Source organism: Melozone crissalis, unplaced genomic scaffold (assembly GCF_028551555.1).
Source record: "Melozone crissalis strain CALT ecotype California unplaced genomic scaffold, PUWL_Pcris_2 ptg000013l_1, whole genome shotgun sequence".
NCBI classification, from domain to species: Eukaryota; Metazoa; Chordata; class Aves; order Passeriformes; family Passerellidae; genus Melozone; species Melozone crissalis.
The window spans coordinates 12,113,559-12,138,644 of NW_026535791.1; the positions used below are offsets into that span (position 1 = coordinate 12,113,559).

Consider the following 25,086-nt stretch of genomic DNA (forward strand, 5'->3'; position numbering starts at 1 on the left):
AAAGCCATACTTAGGAGCCAGAGTTACACAGAGCAGAGCAAAGCATCTCTTCTTTTTGAGCTAGCAGCAACTATGCGAGTGCAACAGATCAGTACAGAAGGAGCTTTAGTCCTATTTTATGTTAGCGCAGATGCTTTAACATGTTTCATTATGTGGCTTCTGTGCCTCTAAAATGGCAGCCCTTTCTGTTTGGGTAAGAAAAAGAGAAACTTAAGCAGAAGTACGAGGCAAGGACAAACCTTCCCTGAAATGACAACAAATTGCAAATTGTTTCTATGTTGCTAACAAGTTTTTTTTTTCCTTCATCTGACAAAGAAGGAGGGGAAACAACACCATTTCTCATGATACAGTTCAATTTGCCCCGGGGCAAATTGTTACAGAAGCTAACGAAAGCTCTGCATATGTATTAGCCTTCCTGTGTTACCAGTTAATCCCACAGAAAATATCAAAATGCTGAGGCATCTATTTGAAAATAAGCTTCACAGTTCTCACAGCTATTACATTTTTTCTCTTCCTATTACAGAAGGGGATTAGGTCTCTTTGAGCTGGCAAAGCACTAACTTCGCTAAGAGGTAATTACTACCAGGATTGAAAGAGTACTTTATAATTCTAAACTTTCTACTCCTCTGCTAGGTACTGTTAACCACCCATGAGAGGCTAAAGCAGCCAGTCAGCCCAAATGCTGTGGAGCTGTTACACTTGACCTCTTAAGGCCGGGAGTGGAAGGTGGCCCTGATATTTTATGATGGTACATGTCCTTCTGTACATGTTATTTTTATTTTGTTGCTGATGTGATATTGCTGAGCTGAGATAAAAGAAAGTCCTGCAAAGCAGAATGCTTGTCCAGCCCTGTGGCTCTCCCTGCCCAGAAACCAGGACATTTTCATCAGTAAGACAATCTGAAAGAAAGCAGTGGGTCCTGTCAAGTCTGCCTGTGCCAACTACCTCCTTTTGGTGACTGCTCTGAAACTGCAGCTGCCCGGGCTTGGGGACAAACAGGACAGGTGGATTTGACAGTGCTGGGTTAATGGCTGGACTCGATGATCTCAGAGGTCTTTTCCAACTTCAATAACTATGATTCTATGATCTAGTGACACAAATACCTATGGGTGAAGTGGAAAGCAATGGGTTCAGTGGCTGGGTGGGCAGCCACCACCCTTGAGAGGTGCCATAAGGACTCAGGTATCACTCTTGCTGGCTGGGAAGGCAGGGCTCCTGATGCAAGGCAGGCACATGTGGGTGTAAGGTCAGGACAGCAACCCCAGCAGCTGGGAAGCAGCCAGACTCATCTGCAGATATGGAGAACTGGATCTAATGCTCCTTCTCCCTACAGTATGTATGCATTGAACTTTAACCCACACAAAAGACAAAATGTGCCATGAGTTTTCCTCCACACCACCTGCATAATCGTAGGTTAGAGAAGTCTCCCTTTTTCATTTGCCTTTTTGGCCCTAGGTCTCTTGCACACCTTGCTCAAGCAAAACTCTGACCATGACCTGGCAGTCTGGTCCCTCTTTTACACTGTGACATACCCAGGTTGCTTTCCCTCTGGAGAAGGTGCCCTGAGCAAAGACCCATTCCTTCTCATGGCAGTGTTCCAACTACTGTTTTATTTCAGGAGAAGTCACCACCTCCAGCAGTCTTGATGAGATCTGATTTTCCAGGTTTCTCCAGTGGACTAAACTCATCCCATAGCAGAGCTTAGGAAGGATATAATACCTGGCTCCCTGAAATGTCTCTCCTCACCCTGTCCTGGTGAAACAAAGAGTGAATCTAAAAACTTCTCAGACTTAGCAGGAATTATTTAATGAAGAGTTACCTACAGGGCCAAGGAAACCTGGTAAGTTTCATAGGATAGGATTGAATTTACAATGAAGTGAGATTTTAGGCAGACTGGTTCCTGGTCCTAGTTTGTGCATGTGAAAGAGCATTTCCAAACTGTGGCAGATAATTTCAATTTTCTAGACACATATATTTTCAACCTTCTATCCAGGAAACACAGAGGAAATATCCAACCTAAAAATACTTGACAATTTTTTTTTTCTTTTTTCTTTTTTCTTTTTTTTTCCCCTGACCAGCAATATTGCATTGAGAATCAGAACACTGGAACACAAACTTCCATTTTTTCCTCTGCAGCACACTGCTTCATGAGAATCAACACCTGAACCTGCCTTATGCCATACAGACCAGATTCCTCCATTGCTACATCAGGCAGTAAGACTTCAAATTCCATTTGACCAAACTGCATGATGCAGTACCAGAGATGTAAATCAGGCAACAGGAGCTGTTCAGGGTGAATTTGCCAAGCTTCTGAACTGCAACTCCCATCAAGCAGTACTTCATTATCAAGAAATTACTGCTATTAGGAAGTAATGAAATAATTCAAAACCAAACATTACCAAACAGCATATTTTTTCACTGTTAATCAATCAAAATATTTCAACTGTGGGAATGTAAAATAATTCCAAACCCTGTATAAATAATGTCAAAATAAAAAGGCACTATAATATTTCCAATTAAAATTTCCCAGGATTGCTGTTGCACAGAAAGTATCAGTACCTCCCTACTTCAATCACATTGCAAAACACAAGGAAATGTCAAAACTGTAGCATTTCTCAGTGAACAGGACCTTCACATTTTATCTGAGTCCAAGGCAAGAGTGATCCTTTTAGGTGTACCAATTGAAAGGCTCATGGGCAGGCACAAAGTCAGAGGCTGCTTTCACAAACAAGGAGCACTGCTTCATGGGCAGCTGCAACAGAAGCAGTAACAGGACACCTCTGGCAGCACAACCCACCCCTAGGTCGGTCATGCTTTGATGAATTATGCACCATCAATAATCTTTAGAACAAGCAGGATATGACCGATTCACCAGCTCCTCCATTCCCTTTCCCTGCTGTTTAATAGCATCTGACAAATGCAGGGCTGCTGGATGATGTGCTTCTCAGCACACCCTGCTTTGCACACCACCTCAAACCCAGGAAGGCTGTTCAGAAGCAAGAAGGGGGATATTCTGCGCAGCATTGTGCCAAGAGGAGAAGCCTCTTTCACACTCCCCTCAGAGCATCATTTTCCTGAGGAACTGCAGTTGGATGTTCTACAATGAATGTTCTACTCCTCCATCCATGGTAAGAAAGCACAGACAATGCACAGAAGACCAGCACATAGACAAGCACAGCAAAATGATCAATCTGCTCCTACAGTAGCTGAGAAACAATTACAAAAAAAACCCTGAGCAAAAATTAAAAAAAAAAGCTCAAAATTAGGCTCATTATCTCTCTGATGGAGATAAAAAGCCTTCTCTGGTACATTAATATGAAGAGCCTTAAAGAAGTCATTATTACCCTTAGAGTACAGCACTGCAGCCAGTCCTGAGGGAATGAATCTTGTCAACAGCCAACACTTAATGCCCACAGAGGCCCTGCATGACCAAGCAAAGGCAATGGCAGATCTAAATAAGTGGTACCTTTGCTGTGAGATGGTAAAATGTCTTCTAAAACTCCCTACTGTGCTCCAGCTCCAGTGAACTTCCATCCCTCCCTCACCAGACATCTTCTCCTGAGCTGCCTAGGGGTAACTTTTCATGATCAATATAAGCTGCTGTTGAAAGGGCCCATCTAACACCCTTCATCTTACTTGCATAGCTACGTTTCTTAAGCTGATAATGCAACAATACCTGGCACACCCATTTGCAGTCAGATGGCCTCTGGTGCCATCTAAACCCTCTTCAGAGCCATGTGACCCTCATCTCCTTCACGGGAATCACAACTTTTGTGGCACAGAGTCCTCCCACGGAAGGTTATGGACCTGATGGATGTCCCTCCAGAACATGGCTGGCTGTCCTGGGCTACTTTTGTAGCCCAAGGTAAGAAGCAGAGTCAAACCTCAGATAAGGCCCATCGCTCTCCACTTCCATGTTGGATGCCTCATCTGTGTGGGCCGCATTATCTTTTTCTAGCACATTATCTTGCTGTACTTCTTGTCCACAAACGAGAAGTGGTTTTGTGGTAAGTGTTATGGAAGAAAAGCCCTTGAGCTACATAATTATCATGTCTCCCATGACATCCTCCAGAACTTCTTCGACTCCTTTGGTATGGCTGCTGACTCTCCATACCAAGGCAAAGAGTCAGAGTCACTGCCTAGGTCACAGATATTTTCTCAGCCCCCGTTTCCCTCATCTCTTCATGCACAGCGCTGCAGATTCCTCACCAATCCCCTCACTAGCTGGCAGGTAAGGAACAGCTCATGCTTGGTATAGAAGGATGTGTATGTTTCCTGTGGGCTGACTGTCCAGCTGCAGGTTAGGAAAAGGGGAAACTTGAACTCCTATTTGTACTTTTTCTCCCTCTTGTCCCAGTGTATTCCATTCAGTTCCAATGAAATCTGTAGGAAGTCAGTGTCTCTGTTAAGAAAGATGGCACCAGTTCACATTACGTTTCCCTTCAGAAACAGGCTAAAAAGAAAGGATGAGAATGCCATATTGTGTTTCTAGATTTGTAATCCTGTGTCCCTGACACTTTTTGCTGGGTGTGTGTATTCCACCCAGGCTTTATGGAGCCTGGAGGCATGTCAAAGCAGAGGCTGTGCTCATTGTATATTAAGCACACAATGAAAAAAAGGACTCCCAGCTCTGAGAAGACAGTGCATGAGATCCTCATGCAAACAAACTTAGGAACCTACAATGGGTGCTTCCACATCATGGTTACAAGCAAGCAAACTGCTTGGCAATTCCTTACAAACACCCTGTAAGACAATGATTTTTCTGCCAATGCTCTAGGCTTCTCCCTAAGCTCTTTATTTTGGCTGCCTGGTGTTGTCCCTCAAAATGTGCTGCTTGAACATTATGTTATATTGTTAGAAATAATCAGAATCTCAAATTAAAAACCCAACAGCCTTATCATCTACTTATCCTCTGGAGAGCACTGAAGTCTTCAATACTCTCCTCAACCACAGATAAGGATCATAGTTCTTGGCAAGAACCCAGACACTGGTATTTGGTATAAATACCAGATTCTGTAGAGAGCTGCAATGTGTAATTCAATTACAAGTTGTGTGTGTAATTAAATTACTAAGTAAATAAATTACTACATAATTAAGCTCCCATCAGCAACCACTAGTAAATCAAAAGCTGTAAAAAACTGCATCCAACACAATAATTTCCAAAGTCCTCTGATTATAGGCATTGTGTTTTCTTAAAATTCCATTCCTGTGAAAAGCTGAGATTATCAAAAATGTGTTTTTTATAATAGGGCAAAAAGAACACTGCCTTCAAAAAAACCCCAAGAAACACTGCACACTTGAGTAGCTAACAAATTCAGTCCAACAATGAGGTCCATACCACACACAATGTACTTTAGTTAACTGAAAGTGTGATTTTATGATGGGCTTAAGACAATTTAAGACTTTACTCTTGGCACTCTTCCCCCTACTATTCTCAGCTAAGTGTTTCCAGTGCTTCCCATGTGTCAGATCTAGATGCAAGTTGAAAGAGCCTGCTGAACTTACTGAAAAGAAACTCTCAGACTTCAGGAATAATAAGGATTGTGTCTTCTGGTGGCAGTCAGAAAACTAGCTTGGCTAAAAACGTTAAATTTCAGACAGACCTTTTAATCAGCCTGTGCTTTTGCACATATCTTCCTGGTATCACAAAGATGTGGCAGGGAAAGCCAGCCAGAGAGGAGGCAGAAGTCACACCAAAACATCTGCACTGAAGCCAAAACCAAAGACAATGTGGGATCAAACCCTGGGGCATGGCCGAGCATTGCCACGTTTGTGTCTCTGTAGACAACGAACAATATCAGCATTACAGCAAAGGACCCATTTGGACTTGGCAGGAGTGGAAAACTAGTTTGAATCTCATAATCCTTTCAGCTGACAGCAGCGTGTGGCTGAAAATATCTACCCCCTACCAGCTGATGGAAAAGGGAAGCAAGAATGGAAAGCATGCTTCGCTGTCCGTGCTCCATCCTGGTCCCCTGTGATGGCAGCCAGGAGTCAACTGGTAAACATTTCATGAACATTTTACAAACTATAGGTACAATTATTTTTTTTCCCCAAACTACAAATGAACAAATTTTGCACCAACTAAAACAAGGCAGACAGAGGATATCTACTGCTTTAGAATGTGGCATGCACTATTACCAAATGCCCCAGTTTCCACTGAGTGTGCATAAACAAATGGTATTTATTTATTTTTAAAAGTTCAGATGAAAGAAAGTACCCCACGATAATGTGCTGTGGCCATGAGGAAACTGACTGTTGGCATTGGCAACATTCAGTAGAAACTGCCTTAATAGCTCTAGCCTCCACAAGTGTTTTGTTATTTGACTCTGTGATTCAGATGGCTTTTCCTGTTCTCCCCCAACTAGTACCTCTGAGTCAGGAGTTGCCATGGGACAGATTTATTTTTTTAGCTTCCCTCTTTGGCCTTTAACAATTCAGACAGACATAGCAACAATTTCCAGATCATTCTCATCACTGTACCAGCTGAACTTAGGAGTGCCAAGATCTTTCCTGCAACCCATTTCTCAGGGTTAAAACACCCACTAAATGGCTGCCTAGCTCCTTGTGGTTTTCTGCAGCAGTAACACTTCCACAGGGGGAAATTTAACCCACATCACCAAATAATCCAATTTAACTTTCTCTGACATATTTCCTGTAAGATTTTACTACAACTGTATGGCACTCGATAGCTCAGTGTCTACCAAAGATTTCCTATGCTTCTGAAATATGCTTGGATTATTATAAATGAGGATGTATTTGGTAACATGTTTTTGATTATGACTATGTGGCCCTAAAAAAAGGAGGTGGAAAAAATTTACATTGTCATCCATACACATTATTCTAGTCCACTAAACTAGTCGAGTTTTCATCTGCTGTATCTGTTTGACAAGGAGAAAAAAACCCAACCTGACTGGATGTGGTCAGAAAAGAGTATACAAAACAACTGCAAACAATGTTTTGATAATTCTGGTGCAGTAATTGTTTAGGATAACGTGCACATCCTTGATACAGAAATCCCAATCTAGCACCAAGCCAGTAGAAAGTAATTAAGCCATGGAACACACAGCTTGGTGCATGCTAAATGATCCCAAAGAGTGAAACTGAATTTTACAAAAACCAGAGATACACAGGTTACTCCAAGACAGACAAACTTGAACAGGAACCTCAGTCTTAATAAGGGCAAAGCTATGTTTGTGGTCAATGCCACTTGGAATGCAAAAATCAAATCTAGGTTTGATTTCAAGTTATGCATTCTTCTGTGCATGTCCTTCCACATGGCTGTGCCTCATCTCTAGAGGTGCCTTCCAAGCTCAACTCTCTGTGAATCAGCACTGCACTCTCCTATCCTGGATGCAAGCATTTGGTCCTTCAGCACAGTGGAATCTGATGACAAGCAGTCACATAAATGGTTTGCACAGCCAAAGACTGCTAGGTTGCACGTACCAGTGACATTTTCCCTCTTCCCCCTGCCAGAGTGAGAATCAGCATTGCATTTTACCCCTGGCATCATAACATGAGCCAGGCAAGATATGCAGAAGATGTATCATATTTTCCACAGCTTTATTTTCCACAGGAGCTGACACTTCAGATTTCATTACTACATAAAACACCTGAATTTGCAACACTGACAGATGCTGCAGGCTAAGGCTTTACATGATTTGGGTCCAATTTCCTCTTGCACTTCTCCTCATACTTTAATTAGTCTTTGTTTTATAATAACACCTTCTGGAAATGCAGTATGATGCTGGCAAGCCTGTTGTAAATTGTTTTTATAATAGTATTTAATACAGTTTATTGCCAGCCATTGTAAAAGCATCTCTGTTCTCTATGGAAATAAGAAACAATATACTACAGCGTATCTTTGTATAGCAATAAAAGAATATAATTATATCCTTACACTCATTAAATTATGTTGTTTGGAGAAACAGACTTAGAAGAAACCCAGTCCAGCAGTGCCTGGGTCAGAATCAGCTAGAACTAACCTAACTTAAAGCTGGCAATTATATTATGAAATTCAAGTTTGCGACAGATTTTTCAAAGCCAAAATCAGACCCACTCCCCTTCCTGCTGCTGGTTAATTTTCATCACCTTTAACAGTTCATTGAAGACAGATTTTGAAATGATGCACAAGTAACAGGAAGCCATTTCTCCCCGTGCTTTTGTTACAAGCCATCTTGTGGTGGGTTGGCCCTGGCTGGACACCAGGTGCCCACCAAAACCACACCATCGCTCTCCTCTTCTGCTGGGCAGGGCAGAGAAAATTTAATGAAAGGGTCATGAGTTATGGACAGGGAGAGATCAGTCATCACTTACTGTCATGAGAAAAACAGATTTGATTTTGGGAAATTAATTGAATTTACTACAAATCAGAATCAAAGTAGGATAATAGGAAGTAAAAAAAAATCTTAAAAGCACCTTCCTCCACCCCTCCCTCCTTCCTGGTATTAAATTTATTCCCAACTCTGCACCTCCTTCCCTGCAGTGGCCCATAGGGATGGGAAATGGGGGTTACAGTCAGTCCATTGCATCGTTTCTGCTGCTGCTTCCTTCTCAGGGAGAAGAGTCCCTCCACTGCTCCAGGGTGGGGTTCCTCCCATGGGAGAGAGTCCTCCATGAACGTCTCCAACATGAGTGAGTCCTTCCCATGGGCTGCCGTTCTTCCCAAGCTGCTTCAGCGTGGGTTCCTCCTGTGGAGCGCAGGCTTTCAGGGACGGGCTCCAGCACGGGCCCCCCATGGGTCGCCAGCTCTGCCAGCAAACCTGCTCCAGTGTGGGCTCCTCTCTTCAGGGCTCTGCAGGGCCTGGCAGGAACCTGCTCTAGTGAGGGCTCCCACAGGGTCACAAGCCCGGGGAGCTGATGCCGATGACACTGACAAAATGTTGACCAAACCGTGACCAAATCCCCAAACAATAATCTGAATTTATACCACTGTAGGAACAGAATATCAAACAGAGCATTTATTAAAAAGAAACATGTGCAGTAACCCACATATTTTATACCTGCCAAAACAAACCTTCTTGTGTTCAATTTCTAGAACCAGAAAGTGGGTGAAATTCCATGGGCTAGGAACATGGGTATGTGAAACATGGAAATAAAAATTTTAATGCCCCAGCTCCCAGGTTTACCACAAAAGAATATGAACACCCTACAAGGACTTGATTGTTTCCTAGCTGCTGAAGGAAAGGCAGGGGAGCAGGGGAAGGTGAATTACCAGCTTTCCAACTGCAGAGCAAGTGAGTGACAAGCTTTTTACCTCACTGAGAAGCACAACCTGAACTACAGCATACTGCTGGGTTCTACAATTTCAAATGCTCTAAACTCTTCCAGAAACTTGCATATTATCCCATAGGGCCATTTTTATATTTAATTTACCAGTTACCTGACTGTCAGGCTAAAAATGGTTAAAGAAAAAGAAAAAAATCATTCACTTCCACAATTATTTCTAAGACAACCTACTTATATTGGCTCCAAGGCTGACTAGGTGTGGAATACTCCAAATCATAGAATCATTGAGTTTGGAAAGTACCTCTAAGATCATTCAATCCAATCATTAACACAGTACTGCCCTGCTCATCACTAAACCACATCCTCAAGTGCCACATCCACACAGTTCCAGGGATGGTGACCCCACCACTTCCCTGGGCAGCCTACTCCAATGCCTGACCACAATTTCAGTGAATAAATTTTTCCTAATATCTAATATAAACTGCCCCTGGTGTAATTTAAGACCATTTCCCCTCATCCTTTGTGAATGTTACAAATGACAAAAGTCATGTTTCAAAACGTCCATTTCTGGTTTGGGTCTTTCTGAAAAGCCATTTTCATCAATGCAAAAATTAAGCAGAAGAGGCAATAAGCATCCTCCATCAAAACTCCTCCTCCCTAGTTGAAAATCATCTCTGAAACACATAGCTCAAAGCAATCTGAAGATAATAAAAATTATGATGTATGGAGACTGCTGTTTATTGTGCCCACCAACACTAATTAATTATTTCTTTGTGATTCTGTCTGTCTGTATCCATATGCCACTAATGGTCTTTATATTTTGGCATTATGTAAAGGTCCCTTCTGTGGGTGTAAAGTGCCTAGCACAATTCTCTCTCATATGGAATTAGGGATCCCTAATGGAAACTGAACACCACAACTGAAAAGGTAATTGAAAATATGAGGAAAATGAAGGTTAATACATTTCCTAGATTAATGAAGACCACACCAGTAGGCAAAATATCTCAACAAGACAAAGCACTCTTCTTCCTAAAGAACAAAGGAAAAAGTAACTACATACACTGGCATTCAGGTAAAAAAAAAAGAAAAGGCATTCCTCTTTACTGAAATCATACTGCTGAACCTTTGAAAGCTGTAATACCTCCGGATGCATCATTCTGCAGACAGGTTTGTGTGACCTTTTTTTCCAACTCAATAAGACAAGGCCAAGTGGCACACAGTCACCCTGACAACAGCCTCAGCACAGCAGGCACCCGCTGCCATTTCTTGCTGAAATACACACGCTCTGCAAACTTTGGTACTCTTCCCCACATTACCTTCTGTACAAAACCACAAGCATTAGATGAATGCTGCCAGCAAAAAGCAGTTTTTGGTTGTCTGAAGCTGGGACACAAGGGCAAAGACCAAAAGAAGTGAGAGGCTGCCTAAAACCCAAGGTCCAACCAATGCACCAGGCAGGGCTTTGAACTGCTGGAGCAGTACACTGACCACAGTAGCTGCTGCTGCCTTGTGCTCAGGGAAAAAAAGTACTAGAAATAGACACAGAATGATCCTGCCACTGCCATTTAGCAGCCAATGAGGTTTTACTTCCGACCTGGGGGATCTGGAGCTCCTGTACAACTCTGCATTGGTGCAAAGTCCTGCAGTCTGTTCAGCTGCTGTGATAGAAGCTGTAGTTGATCCACCTGCTAAGTCTTTCTTAACCTTTTCTTGGCATGTCTATGGAAAACCATTGTTCAGGGGAGTTAATCCAGAAAGTGAAAAGATTATTCATTTGTTAAACACTGAAATTGGACCCTTGCTGGTACTACCCAATAGGACCCCTATAAAACCTAATTAACCTGTAATCCTTCTTGTAATCCTTCTGGTTTAGAAAAACTCCATTAGAACAGGAGCTTCAGGTGAAGCAGCTGCAGGTAATGGAGATTCTTTCCTTCATAATTTACAACAGCTTACTTTGTGCTTCACTAGGGCCTAACAGCATCATTGACTAGACTACTTTTTGTACTGTGAATGGTGCCACTTATTGAATCTTTTCCCCAAAGAAATTAAAAGGTCTAAGTCACCTTTTTTTTTTTCAATCTCCGTTCTACAACATTCTTTCTTTAAAATGCATTACATATCCACTACCAGCCTCTGACATGAAAGTATTTATATTTTACCAAAATTCTTTTATGTAACTGCTTCTGTTACTCTTGCAGTGTCTGACCAAGCCAACCACACAAACCTCTCAAAAGGCAAAGCTAAATACTGCTACTTGTGAAGCTGTGTCACTATAATTTGCCTTGGAGGCAGAAAAGAGAAAGAAGGAGACTTTTTCTGTCTCCTGAACTTGTGTGTCTTTGCTGGAATGATAATACCTCCTTGCACTGACAAATTACTGGTGTTGAAGCACAGTTGCAGCGGCCACATACACAGCACAGCAGTGGCCAGCAAGTCACTGAGCAGACCAGAGATAACAGGACACACTGTAGTTGCCACGTAACAACAGCTTCATCCCCCTCAGAAATACTTCAGTTAATAAAAACCAAGGCTTACAATTGGAATTTGCTACCTTTATTTGTAAAATGTGCAGCAGCCATGCAAAGTTTTTAAGGGATTCAAACCTAGTTTTAAAATGAGAAATATTCTACTTGCACCTTGCCTTTGAACTAATCTGCCTCCATTAATCAAGTAAGTATGAGTCACCACCCAAAAAGTGGAAGAAGTTGGCAGCATATTCCCCAAGCCATCATCTGAAGCTGAGAGCTGAGAGGGTGGTGTGCCACACATCTGGTGCAATCAGGCAAATCCAATATACTTTCACTAGCACAGAGAAGCTAATTGCCTGGATTTTGCCTCCCAATCATTTAAAAAACTATGCCCAACAGTGAGAATCCAGAAATCAATTTAAACAACAGAATTCAGGAAAAAGCTGCACTAAATTCTCTCTTTCTCAGACACACACACACAGAGTGAGCAGATGGAGGGAAAGCAGCGAGTTCCTTGCTAGTCACATCAGCTCAGGAGTCAGACATTACGAATGCTGTCTCATCCAGCTCTTGTTGAAATCAATTAAAGCCCTTCAGCGAAGACCACGGGAGATGGAAAATAACCCTCCCCACACTTCAGCCAGAATGTGTGAATGAGAAAAAAACCTGACAGCTTTCTTCCCCTCTGATTTTCATGGTGCTTGAAGATCCAGATTATAAAACACATCTTGTCATCTTGGAATTTTTGATGTGATTGCTTGGCATAAATAAAGCTCATGCCTATGTGTGAATCAGGAAGACAGACATCACTTTGCACTTGGACAAGGAGAGATACCAGCAGTCATGCATGAATAAGCATTGCTGCATTTCAAAGTGCTGTGGATGCAGTGTGTTCTACAACTAAGCAAGTAGATGGAGTGAAAGTGCTCCTCGTTGCTTAAAAAAAACATCCTCATTTTGCATTGGTGAAAAATAAAGAAAAAATAATCCAGGCACTGAAATTTGTCTTTTATCAGTTGGACAGCCTGAAAATCAACTGGCACTGTAAATATCTAGAAAGACTGTGGCACTTACTAGTGCATCTACCATCTCTGAAATAAAAAACCGACTTCACTGGAGTTGCTCTGAAGTGCTTTGTTGGCATCAGCTCACAATAAACATTCAATTATTCCTGCCTTCCCAGCTCCAATGACATTAATCACTGCAAACTCCTTTGGCCTGAGGGCCCATTCACACTGGCCCACAGAGTGTCTATAGATTTTGTTCTCATTTTGCCTTGCATCCCTGCAAATGCCAATATTTAGGTCTTTACACATGGTTTGTGTTTGGTCATAAATATTCAAACAGTTTCATTTTCTATACTGTTTCTAGACATAGATCCAAAAGGAGAAGGAATAGAGGCTTTACTGTGTCAAAGTGAACTCTGTCAGTAACACCAGGTTGATGTTAATAAATATTAGCAAGCAGAACAAAAGAAAATATAATAATCCACTTTAAAAAAGAATGTCAAAGTTATACTCACTGCTAGTAGAGGACATTCGGCTGTACTCAGACCTGCAAGACAAAGATTTTAATTAGAATGTATTAAATCTAAAAGAGATAATGAAAAAAATACCAAAGCTGACACACTGTGCTTATTGAAAATTTTAATGTCCATTTAGCACTATTTTTGTGCTAAGAGAATAACTAGAATAGGTTTTGAACATTGCTTCAGAAAAACTGGCATCACATGTGAATTTTGAAAACACGTAAGTAGAATAAGTAAATATGTAAGTAGAATGAGTAACTATGCTTTTATCTAGGGGTTACTCATGCTACCTAATTCTAGATGTGAAAATAAAAGCTCAGAAGGCTTTCCATAAGGAAGAAATAGTCTGCTTCAGACACAGGTGAGGAGTAGAAGTCTACTTCTACTAGACTTTGACTCAGCTCCTCTCCTTCCTCAGTTTATGTCCTCTAAATGCTGCTTTCCAGATTATGCTTTTGAGTTCTTTTAAAGAGAACTCTATTTGATGAGCAGAATTTTTGTAGTTCTACAGTTACAATTGTCAGAGAAGGAAAAAAAAAGAATGCCAAAATACAAACATTTAGATGACAAAGCTTTTTGCTTTAGTAGGCTGTTTTCCTCTTGAAGACATCTCAATAAAACTATACAGCCCTTGGTTCTAGTTCAGGGCATACTGGATTATCTGTGAGAAAGTCAAAGAAATTGAGTGTTTTGAGCAGCAGTGCAACTAATTTTTTGGCTGCACATAACCCCAAACTCCTGAAAACCCCATTCTGAGATGATTAAAACATACCCATTTATGCCCTGAAGATTCAGAAATAATAAGGTAAAACAAACATGCCATCACTTAATATTTAAGGGAAAAAAAATCATTTCCACTGCTGAGGCCCTACCTATGACCTTTGAGTGTTTGGGTTTGGAGTTCACAGCTACACAGCCTCTACCCTCATAGTTACTGTGTCCCCAAAACAGACCCCATGCACCAGAGCCCCCTGCCACCATAAGCACATGGCACGTGTGTCCTGCAGTGCCCTGAACAGGCAAAGGGCTCAGGGAGCTCTGACACAGCTCTTGGATTCAAACCTAAATCCTTGTTTCATGTAATAGTTGCAGCAAGTTTGCAACATTGCTTTAAATTAAAGAAACCACACCAGCCTTGACTCCCAAGAGATGTGTGGGGAAGTAGAAACCATCTAAGCCTGTTCTCAGGACACCCTCATACTCTAGGCTGTCAGGCAACCAAGGGAATAAAGGACATCAGTCCCACATATCTATAGTATCTGCTTTTGGTTTTAATGTAGAAATGTCTCTGCAGAAGAAAAAAGAATTACAGTCATCTCCATATTTCGCAGCTGTGCACTCAGCACTCTGCAGGGCAGATGCCATCTTCTCATACTGGTTAGGTGAGAAGATGATGAGGAACCACCCCCAACTCTTGCCAATCCTGCTGGACTAGTGAAAGATGACACAACCTGAATGCTTCAAAAACTCATAAAAAAAGATTCACCAATACCACCACATGCCATGAGGTTTTCATAGTTTTTGGAAAAGATCTGGGCAAGGCTGGGAAGCGAAATGCTGGAGGGGGTTTGCGGCTCCCCCTCACTCACTCCTTTTTGCTAATCCTGTACTCCCAGGCACTTTGATAATGCCAAGGAGCAAGGAAACATCTCTGTCCCACTGGCAGAGACCACAGGTGTAGGTCATTAGCAGCCACCCTCAGGTACCCCATACAGAGCTGTACCACAGCAACTTCTCGATGAATCAAGAGCTACCCCTCAAACAATCACACCCAGGACCCCTATGGAGCTGGGAGGGGCAGGGGCAGCAATGACGTTGTTGTCCCAAATGTGGGCTCACTGCCCCGTGTGCAGCACCAATTTACACTCCAAGATGAGGTATTCCCATTCCTTTTGTCCGGTTTGTGCAAAGCAGGGAGCTGGCCCACAGGAGGCTGGGTCCCCAGCCATCAATCTCCACACCACTCATATTTTAGCAAGCAAAGAAATCAGGGCTCATTGGCCACCAGCCACACAGCTCTGTTACTGATCAGTATTCCACCTGTGCCTGGCTACATGATTCACTTGCCATGCCAATGACCAGCCTGTCTCTCGAGTCAGCGGGCTGGGAGTCAATGCTCACCATCTCCCCCAGTGAAATTGTTTCTACCTAGTTAGAGCTGACTTCAGCACAGTTGCTGAAATTACTTGGCTTTATTTGTTTCATCCATATCTTGTGAGTTCTGCCAAATGTCCTTGTGGCTCGTGAATTCTGTGTTCTTTGTGCTCACTATCAGCAGCACATCCCTGTCTCCAAGCTTGGCTAACCTCCCCCCAGATCTGAGACCACTGAAGCATGTCAAGCCTTTTGGGATATTTTGCTGGTCGCCGTGACCCCGAGAGATGTTAAAAGTCTCTTTTCCCAGCCCAGAGCTTGAAGAAGGAGTCAGAGCTCTTCATTTCTCGGTCTCAAGGTTGTTTTTTGTATCTTATCTATGAAAAATTTTCTCCTGCCCTGCTGAGGTCTGCTCAGCAGGACAGTCCAGGCACTCTGCCTGCCCCCAGGGTGGTGTTATGTCTTTATACTAAAACCTACATCCACATGTTTACAATTACTGTCCAATACCTATTACCTATGTTAGACAGTGAGCTTCTACTCTAAATCAATCTAAAAGTGCCAACATCACAGCAGAAGATGGAGGCCAAGAAGGAGAAAGGCTGGACATGCCCAGATCCCTCCATCTTGGCTCCTGAATCCCCATTCCAGAAACCCCAAAATCTACCTTTTCACCCTGTGATAACTTCACTATTATTCTACCTTAACTCTTGTGGCTTGCTGATCTTCATATAAGGTTGGTAATTTGCTCCATGGGTCATAATCAAAACCACAGGTGTTTTGGGCTCCGTGCCAGGGCTTCTGGGCCCCCTGGCAGGGGTCTTGGCCACTCTGGACAGCCAGAGGGATGTCCTGGGCTCCCACACAAGGCCTAAAATTTACCAGGGCAACTCTACTGACTGATAAATTCTAATTTATCTACTAAAGCCCGGACATCAACATGAGTAGAGAAGGAGACTTTCTTGTTCCTACTGCTGGGCAATGTACACACTGCTGGTCTGGCTCTGGGGAAGTGATGCCAGGGGCTGGCTAAGGTGCAATGCAGGCCATAAAACCACACAGTATTTTCAGCAGCAAGTCACACCAGTGTCACTTTGGCACCATGTATATTTGAAAGGGTGTGAAAACTGTGTAACATGTCATTCTTCATAAGCCTAGAGGCAAGCAATATACATCCAGCTGCCTCCAAGCAGCCCAAGCAAGAATTCATTTAGTCTGCACTTCTGTTTGAACACAGCCTGGGGCTGTCCTTCAATGTATCTGTGTTCAGCAGTTGGCAGCTAATTCAAAATGAATCTGCACTGCTTGTATTTCGGATGGGAGCGAGACAACATTTTGCCTTTTGCTTACTGCAAGTTGGAACAGTATTCTATTACTTCACACTGTTATTTTATTATCCCAAAGTGCTGCAGGCACATTATAGGACATGGAGAACTAATGAGTCCTGAACTTAGGGAGTAGCAGTCTATGTACATGCAGGACTTGAAAAACGAAACAAGAGGAAAAATGAAATGATGGGGGGTGAGAAAGGAGGAGACAACAGTGTGCTTGGAGACAAATTGCAGAGACACATTTTAATAGGCTTTAGAATTGTATTGCAGGAGCTTTTTTGTAGGTCTAATATGGTTCAAGCTAATACTTAATTCATGTTTGTTGCATAACTGACATCCACAAATTTAAAAAAAAGGGCAATTAGGCTCAAAGGCTTATGTCAACCTCAGATACCGAAATGAGGGCTGTACCCTCCCTAAGCACCCTCTATTGTCAAGGAAAAGAGAGGTCTGAAGTATCTCTCCCTAGCTGTTGCCTAGACAAGAAGCCTACAGAAACCACATTTCTAATGTAGAAACACAACATTTCTAATGTAGAACCCTAGTCTGGGTGTCTAAAACCAAATGGGATGAATATGAGTCTATCTGTGTGCTCTCAGGGACAACCTGGATCACTTTTTGTTCTCCCTCCAGTTTCTTTCCTTGCCTTGAATCTAGTCCTTGGGAAAACAAACAAACAAACAAACAAACAAACAAAACAGTGCTAGCAATATCATTATTATTCTCAAAATATTAGAAGAAACCATCCAGATTCATGGCATGCATTGGTAAGTGGCTTATAAATTAATTTTTTTTCTCTACAGTCATCTGTTTAGGACACTAAATTCTGAAGTTAGTATAAGTCTTTTAAGCTTTTTAGACTGGCACACACAACATTCCCTTTAACAAAATCATGCATTAGAAAAATCAAGTACTGAAATAAACATCTCCTGGGGCATACAAGCTCCGTGGACATCAAGTAACTATGTTCCTTTCTGTTCTTCTCATTCCTGTTTTAAACATCCTGAGTATTGGCTTCTATCATTTCCCTTGGAAGAGGATTTTCCCAATAGGATAACTCAAGAGTACAGCACTCATGTGCTTTAATGGTGACACCTGGGACCACACTGGGGCTCAGAGGTTCCAGGTCTATTAGGTGGTCTTGCAGAAAGCTATTTCCTCTGATAGATGTTAGATTATAGATAAAAGGAAAAAAACCATCCATCACAGAAAGCAAACAAATAGAGGACTGTTCCCTTTATAGGCACATAATGAGAAGAAAAATTATCAAACAGGATATTGAAACAGTGTGAGGTACTGAAAAGGAAGGCTTACAGCTCCGTCAAAAGACACATTAGTCTGCAGAGAATGTGTGCTCAATGGTCAGCCCACCAGCAAAAAGGAGCTGTGGATTTGTCAAAAGATATTAAAATAGGAATGTAGAAGCTTGTGATAAAGGTGGGACCTCAGTTCCCATTACCATCATTGAAGGATCAGACTTGTGCATTATTAGACATGGTAAGAGCATCAGGAGCACAAAAGATATTGAACAATCCGAGATCTGTGTGCACCTCTCACTGCTGATCAGTGATACAGAACCTCAGAATATCCAAGAGAGGGAAGCATTCCACTGAATACCAGCAAAAGCTGCTAGTGCAACTTGCAGTTGCTGAATGTGGTACCTAAAAACACTGTGAGCCTGTTTCTTTGGGTGAGAACACAGCTCTCTCACAGCTCTGGCTCACACAAGCGATGCAGCTCCTCCAGCACCACACCGTGCTTGGGTTCCTTGGGCACACTGATCAGCTGTGATCACACAGCACCACCTTAGCACAGCTACAGCCCTGACAGCTGCAGCCATAAACAAACAGTCCCAAGGGAACTGCCTGGGAGCCGGGCCAAGTGCTGTGGAACAGTCTGCACCTGTACCAGTAAAACCTCTCGCCTCCCAAAACATCCTGGCTAGTTGTCTGCTGGGAATGATCCCTGAACCACAGCAACGTGGCAAAACATATCCTGGCCCATGGTAAAACACACCCAGGAAGGACATGGGGGACAGCTAGATGGCCCCATTCAAACTGATCCCATCAAACCATTTTAATCATTCAACAATATGGACAACTCCATCCTGTGCTCAGGGACACCCCTACGTGCTGTTTAATGCTCTGGCATGGCTGGGACCAAGGTCTCTGAGCTGGTCATCCCCAAAGGTGTCCTGCTGTGTAAAATAAACACATCTCCAGTAATTCTAACATAATACTACACCCCAATACACCTGTGGTCTCCATTGCAAGGGCTCCTTAATCCCACTCCCCAAAAAGAAATAGCAGAACGTTTACAATCTCTTCTGCTCTCTGCATCCTGTGCTTGCCTAGGACTGATGGAATGGCACCTGCTGGATTCATATTTCCCACACCTTCTCTACCTAGACTTGTGGCACATTTCACTGTTTAATATTAAGTACTGTATTTAACAGCTTCTTCTCCTTCCCTCCCTCGGAAAATACTCCACAGGGCACACGGGAGTATTTTGTAGTCCCATTAGAAGAATTAGAAGATTTGGCTTTATAGCTCTGTCTTGGGTTTCTTCTCACCAAATTCCTGCTGGTCAGATTACAATCTGCTTCACTAAAACCAGTCCAGCACAAATCTGTTACCCTCATGATACTTCTACTTGTGCAGTCAAGATGACTGAAATGGAATGACTCACAGCAACTTGTCCCTATAGTCCTTGCTTTAGATTTCTAGGAAAGTGACAAAGATTCCCATTGAGCAGCTCTAACCACTATATTCCAGAGCTCATTACCAACAGCAGTGTTTGAGACCCCACGTGAGAGACACCATTGTTGTATAAGGTTTGAAAAGCTGTTTGTCATCTTCCAAAAAGCACCTGATGAGGCAGGACCACCCTGGGATTTAGTGAGCACACCTGGCTGCACACCCTGCTCACCGCACCCTCACAGAGCACTCCCAGAGGGACACATCAGGTGCCATGTATCCACCCATCCCAGGCCAAGGGCTGACTTATCTTCCTGAGGTCCTGGTTCTCTTAATTAACAACAGAAGAAGCCTGATTTATACCAAACATCAAACCTTCACACAGCTACATTTAGCTGAGGTGAACCTTGCTGCTAGCTGGGACCTAAAAACTATGGGTATCAGCACAGAGCTCATGGCCTCCAGAATGTGATCTGAAGTCTGTTTCATCCTTGTTGTCCGTGCCTTGCTCCTGTGCCTGGCACTCTCAGGTCTGCCTGCCCTGGTGTTCAACCAAACAGCTTCATTTCACTGAGTAAATCTGGTTGGAAATGGTGCCTCAACGCCAGTTTGTGACAAACAGATCAGCTTCACATTATTCGCGTGTCAAATCAGAGACAACTTGAGTATCATGACATATCTGGACTGATGGGTCTATAGATGAAGTGAAAGTGTCAGCAAAATACACACAGCAAAACAATCCCCCAAACTCCAAACCAAAACAAAAGAAGCCCCAAGGTAAAAATAGGCCTTAGCCTATTAGCTTTCAGCATCAGTGGTTTGTGTTCCTGAGAGTTTCTCATAGATGGATGAAACACGTGACAAGAGACTGACGTGTCAATTTGAAGGACTGCCATACAAAGTCCTAAGTGAGAAATTCCTTAAAGCCAGAAACATGAGACATGAAAGCAACTTCTCACCCCAATAAAACATTCAACTATTCATTTGATAATTTAAGTGATCCTTTCTGGCTGAGAACACACATGGATTACAGCATTCTTGATATTTTACCTCTAAGAGGCATACGACTTCATATATATATATATATATATATGGACACACACCTACATATATGTGTATATGTATATGTATATGTATATGTATATGTATATGCTGCCTTACCTTCTATTAACTGATGTATTTTCTACTTTAGAACCTCACAACTTTTACTGAACTGCAACAATTAAAGAAAGGCTTTTTTGATCAGCTTAAGAGATAAGTTAACAGAGGTTCAAATAATTTGTGGTTTGGCCAGGATCGCACATGCAGCTAGGGAGTGCCATAAGGAAAACCAACAAACAAGTATAGAACACTCCAAAAATGAACATGAACTCTGCAAAATTAATTTGAGGAATGAGAGACAGGAGAAAATGTAAGGGAGGCAACAAGCACCATAAAAATTAATTGTAACCAAACAGCACTGGATTGTGCTAAATATATGTTACAAATAGCTGCTGCATGGTACAGTGTCATAAAGTTCAAACATCCCTTGTTTCTCTGTTTTGCAATGGATTTCTCTATATCTTGTTGAACTGTTTTGTTGCAGTTGCCTACTACCAAAAAAATACCATAACCATTCTTCCAAAAATTAATCAAATACTCAACAATTAACCACTGTTTAATCCAGTTTGCATCATCAATATTTCCATTTTTAACTTATACAAAAAGCCTCCCCACGTGGTACTTCAGCAATGTCTCCCCACTTTCTCTATATAGATTAATAATTGATTTGAAATACAAGCAGGTAAATTGCAAATGCAAAAAAATTAACTTCTCAAAACTTGAAATGACTTTAAGGTGAGGAAATATTACATCTTTAGGCAAACTTGGAGGCAATCAGTAAGTTAATGATTGAAGTGTGAACCTTTTAAGACATGGGCTTTTACAGCTGTCAAAGTGAACCAAGTTAACTTCCGCTGGGAACTATCATGGATGTTGAAATGTTTAGAACATTGATGTTTAGAACAGTGAAACCACCTGGTTTTCCACATTCACTTGGGATATTGGTCCTGAATGCAGTGAATTCAGCTGATGCTTTGGCCTGGATACCAGTGGTAGCCAATCTGTATCGTTGCCTCAAAATCAGGCATGCCTAACAACTTCCAAAATTTTCTTAGTTTGTCATCTTTGCTCTGCTGCTCAAAGGCAGTGAAATAACAGCATTTGCATGGCTTGTAAAATGAAGAAAATATTAAAATTAATATTTCTACAATTAATTTTAAGTAACTGTCATTTTTCTCACTTTTTTGTTTTTCTTTGCTATTCAACTACAGTTCTGTAAACGTGTACATTTCTCCTCCCTTCAATCTTCCTTCCACCTGTTTTTGCCCTTTGTTTTCTTTCTGATAAAAGACTAAAGAAATACTATTTTATTCTTCCTAAAATGTCGGGTTTTATAGTACAAACCCACTACTGAAACTATTACTAGAGAAAGCTTTGTGTCCCATAATTCTGGACTAAAAGTTTTCAGTAGCAGATGAAATAAGGTTCTTATACTAAAACTTCCCAAAATATGTTTCCTGAGAAGATACAACTTGTATAGGCAAAGTCTCTCAGATCAAGGATGGTCGAACTATTTCAAATCTCATTAATAAACAGCCAATATAAACTAATTGGCTTATATGTTCTACATCCTTTATTTAGGTACTTGACAACACCAGCTCAATCCATTCTTATTGGATTCAGGAACTCCAAATATGCTATTTCTGTTCAGCAGACTCTCCGCCAACCCTATTTACCAAGGCAAATGCAGTAAGAGGAACATATTTTCTAAAGGATTAGGAAAATGAAGGCTTTGAATTGTAATTGATCTTGCCTTTAGCAGAGAGTTTTGCCTGCTTTTGTAGCTGGCAGCCACAACAAAACCTTAAGCAACATATGCCCTGCGGAGTACTTGATGTGTTCAATTTGTTAGCTGCTGTAAGCAGCTTCAGCAGCCCGGGCTCCGTGCAAGAGCTCACACATCATTACGTGCCATCATTGAGATGACAAGGGCGTGCAGTGCCTGCAGTAACTACAGTCACTATCCACTATTGTTCCCTGAGTGACAGAAAGCGACCACTCCATGCAAAACTGGGCCTGAATCACTCTGACAGTTGTTCCTCCTTATTCTTTCAGAGGATGATTGCTGAAGCTCAGAATAGATAATAAATTTATTTTTTTTTTACCATTGAGTAATTGGTGAAAAAGGAATACTGTTCAATTTAGCAATAGCTGTGATGGGACTGAGACAAAGCAAATAGCAGATCTGGTAACAGGGAAAAGCAAGTGCTGTGAACAGTTGGTTTGGTGAGAAAGCTGAAATATAAACATTGTGAAAGAGACATACGCAACATGTTTATCAGAATTAAATAGCTGCTAAACAAAACTAAAAATAATAATTGAAATGCAGAGACCCATTGCCTTTCAAAATAAACATCAGTGCAAAGCACTGCAGCTATTAATTGCCATATGCCATTGTTCAAATTCCTCAGACAGACTCTTCCACCAACCTATACTTTCCAGTGTCACGCACGGGACAGAGACACTTGATAAAATCATCAGCTTTAGCACCTCATCAACACCAGACTCAAGCAGCTGTCACGCTGGTCCCTGAGGTCTAAAGGCTAATGTCACCAGCTGGGTCAAATCCTTCCAAGTGCCTGTCCCAAGGAAACCCAGGTTTTTCCATTCCAGATAAACACAGCAAATTAAGAGTGACTTGACCAATCAAGGGGTTTTTGAGCTTTGAACCAGGCATGAGTCCACGGATTACTTTGTCTTCCTTTTATCCACGTCCCTAATGGGGACTAATCTATATCTGGAAAAGAAGCCTGCATTTTTTCCTTTGAACTTATGTCACATAAAATATTTTAAAGCTTTTACTGTTAGGTGTGCCTACAATACAAGGTGATGGGAAAAGTCCTTAATTTCTCAGACTACAGAAGAGATTAAAAAATTATTTTAATTAATAGCTGGATGTATGAAAAAGATTACTATATGCCTTTTTCACCTTTTAGATTTTTATTTGTAATATTGCTACTTCAGTTTTGGTGTGGTGCACCTGACACCACTGGGCAAAGAATTAGCTTTACAGTTTTGCAAGAGTCAGACTAGAGGCCAAAGGAGATGCACCAGGCAAGGAGCTTGGAGAGAAACAGCTGGAGGAGCAAGGAGTGAGGAGAAGGAAGAGTCGGGGAAGAACAGCCTCAGCAGCAGTATGCAACCTGCTTTTACCCTTCTGGAGCCACAGGAGGAGCAAAGGCTCACTGCCATTCCTGACAAGATCCCAAGGCAGCAGCATGTAGGACAGGCTTGAAAGCACTAACCACTCCCACAGAGATGGGCTGAAGGCACGAGCTGAATGGGAGATCCCATGGATCATCCTTGCAGCTCCATTAGCTTAGGAGAAGTCATGCAGCTTACAAGCAGCACACCTGTGGCAGAGTGGTCATGAAATCAGGGGGGAAAATGTCTCCTTGACTGAGATGACACTCCCAGCAAAGTTTACAGCAGTTCACAGGCTAGCATGGAGAGTACCAGAACGAGAATCATGACAACAGCAACCCACTTTCAGAGTGCCTGCAAATCAAACTTGCTTTTGTAGAAGGCTCTCAATGGTTCTTCTGAGGAATAAACTCTCTCTGCCCGATGTTGTCAGGGTGTCACTGCCAGAAGGAGAGGACAGGTGCTGGACACGCTCCCAGACCATCCTCAGCCGCACTATCCTGGGATACAGGATTGGTATACAGCCCGCACCGCCGAGCCATCGCCCCGTGCTTCGGAGCTCAGACTTAGAGCCCACAATCACGACCTGTCCGTGGCTTCCTCCCCGTGTGTAGACCCCGGTGGGGTCTGCTTCACCGAAGGGGAACGCCAACTCCCGGGGCAGTCGGAGCAGGGTGATGCCTCCCCGAGGGTCACGCCGGACAGGGCCCCAGGAGGGCAGGAAAGGCGAGGGAAGGGCAGGCAAGGCAAGGAGACTCGGTGCTGAGCGGGATGCTGCCGGAGGGAAGCTCTGCCCGGGACACGAAGCCGCCGCCCCAGCCCAGCCCCAGCCCCGCCGCTGCCGGGACGCGCTCGGGGCGGCCGCCGGCAACAAGTGCAGCCCCTGGGGCCGGGGGAGCCGCGCCAGAGCCCGGCAGAGCCGCTCGCACTCACCCGCCCGTCTCCGCTCCCGAGTCCGCGCACTCCTCCTCGCCGCCGGGCTGCTTCTCCATGGCTGCGGCGGGGCTGGGGGCCTCTGGGAGCGGCGCTGCCGCCTCTGCCGCCCGCCCTGTGCGGCAGCGAGAGCCGCGATAGAGAGAGAGAGCAGCGACAGAGAGGGCGGCGAGAGCAGCGCCCGCTCCGCCGGCCCGGCCCGGCCCCCGCCCCGCGCCGCGGGAGGCACCGCCCGCCGCGCCCGCTCCCTGCAGCGCCCGGAGCCGGGACAGCACCGCGGGCACGGGCACTGTGTGCCCAGAGCTGGGACAGACACCGCGGGCACGGGCAGTGTGTGCCCGGAGCCGGGACAGCACCGCGGGCAGGGGATGTGCCCGGAGCTGGGACACTGCGGGCACGGGATGTCCGGCCCCCGGGCACAGCCTGTCCCCCGCGCTGGGACACCGCGAGCTGCTGGCTCCCAAAGCACGTCAGCACCTTCACGGTGACACTTCAGTGCTCCCTGGGCTAGAGGTGCAGCGCCCCATGTCCAGTGGAAGTTAAGAGAGATTGTTGGATGT

General features: G+C 43.3%; 1 protein-coding gene across 1 annotated transcript in view; it reads right to left on the reverse strand.

Moving 5' to 3' along the window:
- The window catches only part of FAM124A (family with sequence similarity 124 member A), a 37,962-nt gene extending 13,377 nt beyond the window's left edge, over window positions 1-24,585 (reverse strand). The window contains exons 1-2 of the mRNA XM_054272049.1: window positions 24,527-24,585; window positions 13,222-13,253 (exon numbers count right to left, since the gene is read on the reverse strand). Of these exons, the coding sequence (XP_054128024.1) occupies window positions 13,222-13,253; window positions 24,527-24,585 (91 nt within the window). The remainder of the gene's footprint in view (window positions 1-13,221; window positions 13,254-24,526) is intronic.
- Window positions 24,586-25,086: the final 501 nt, after the last annotated feature.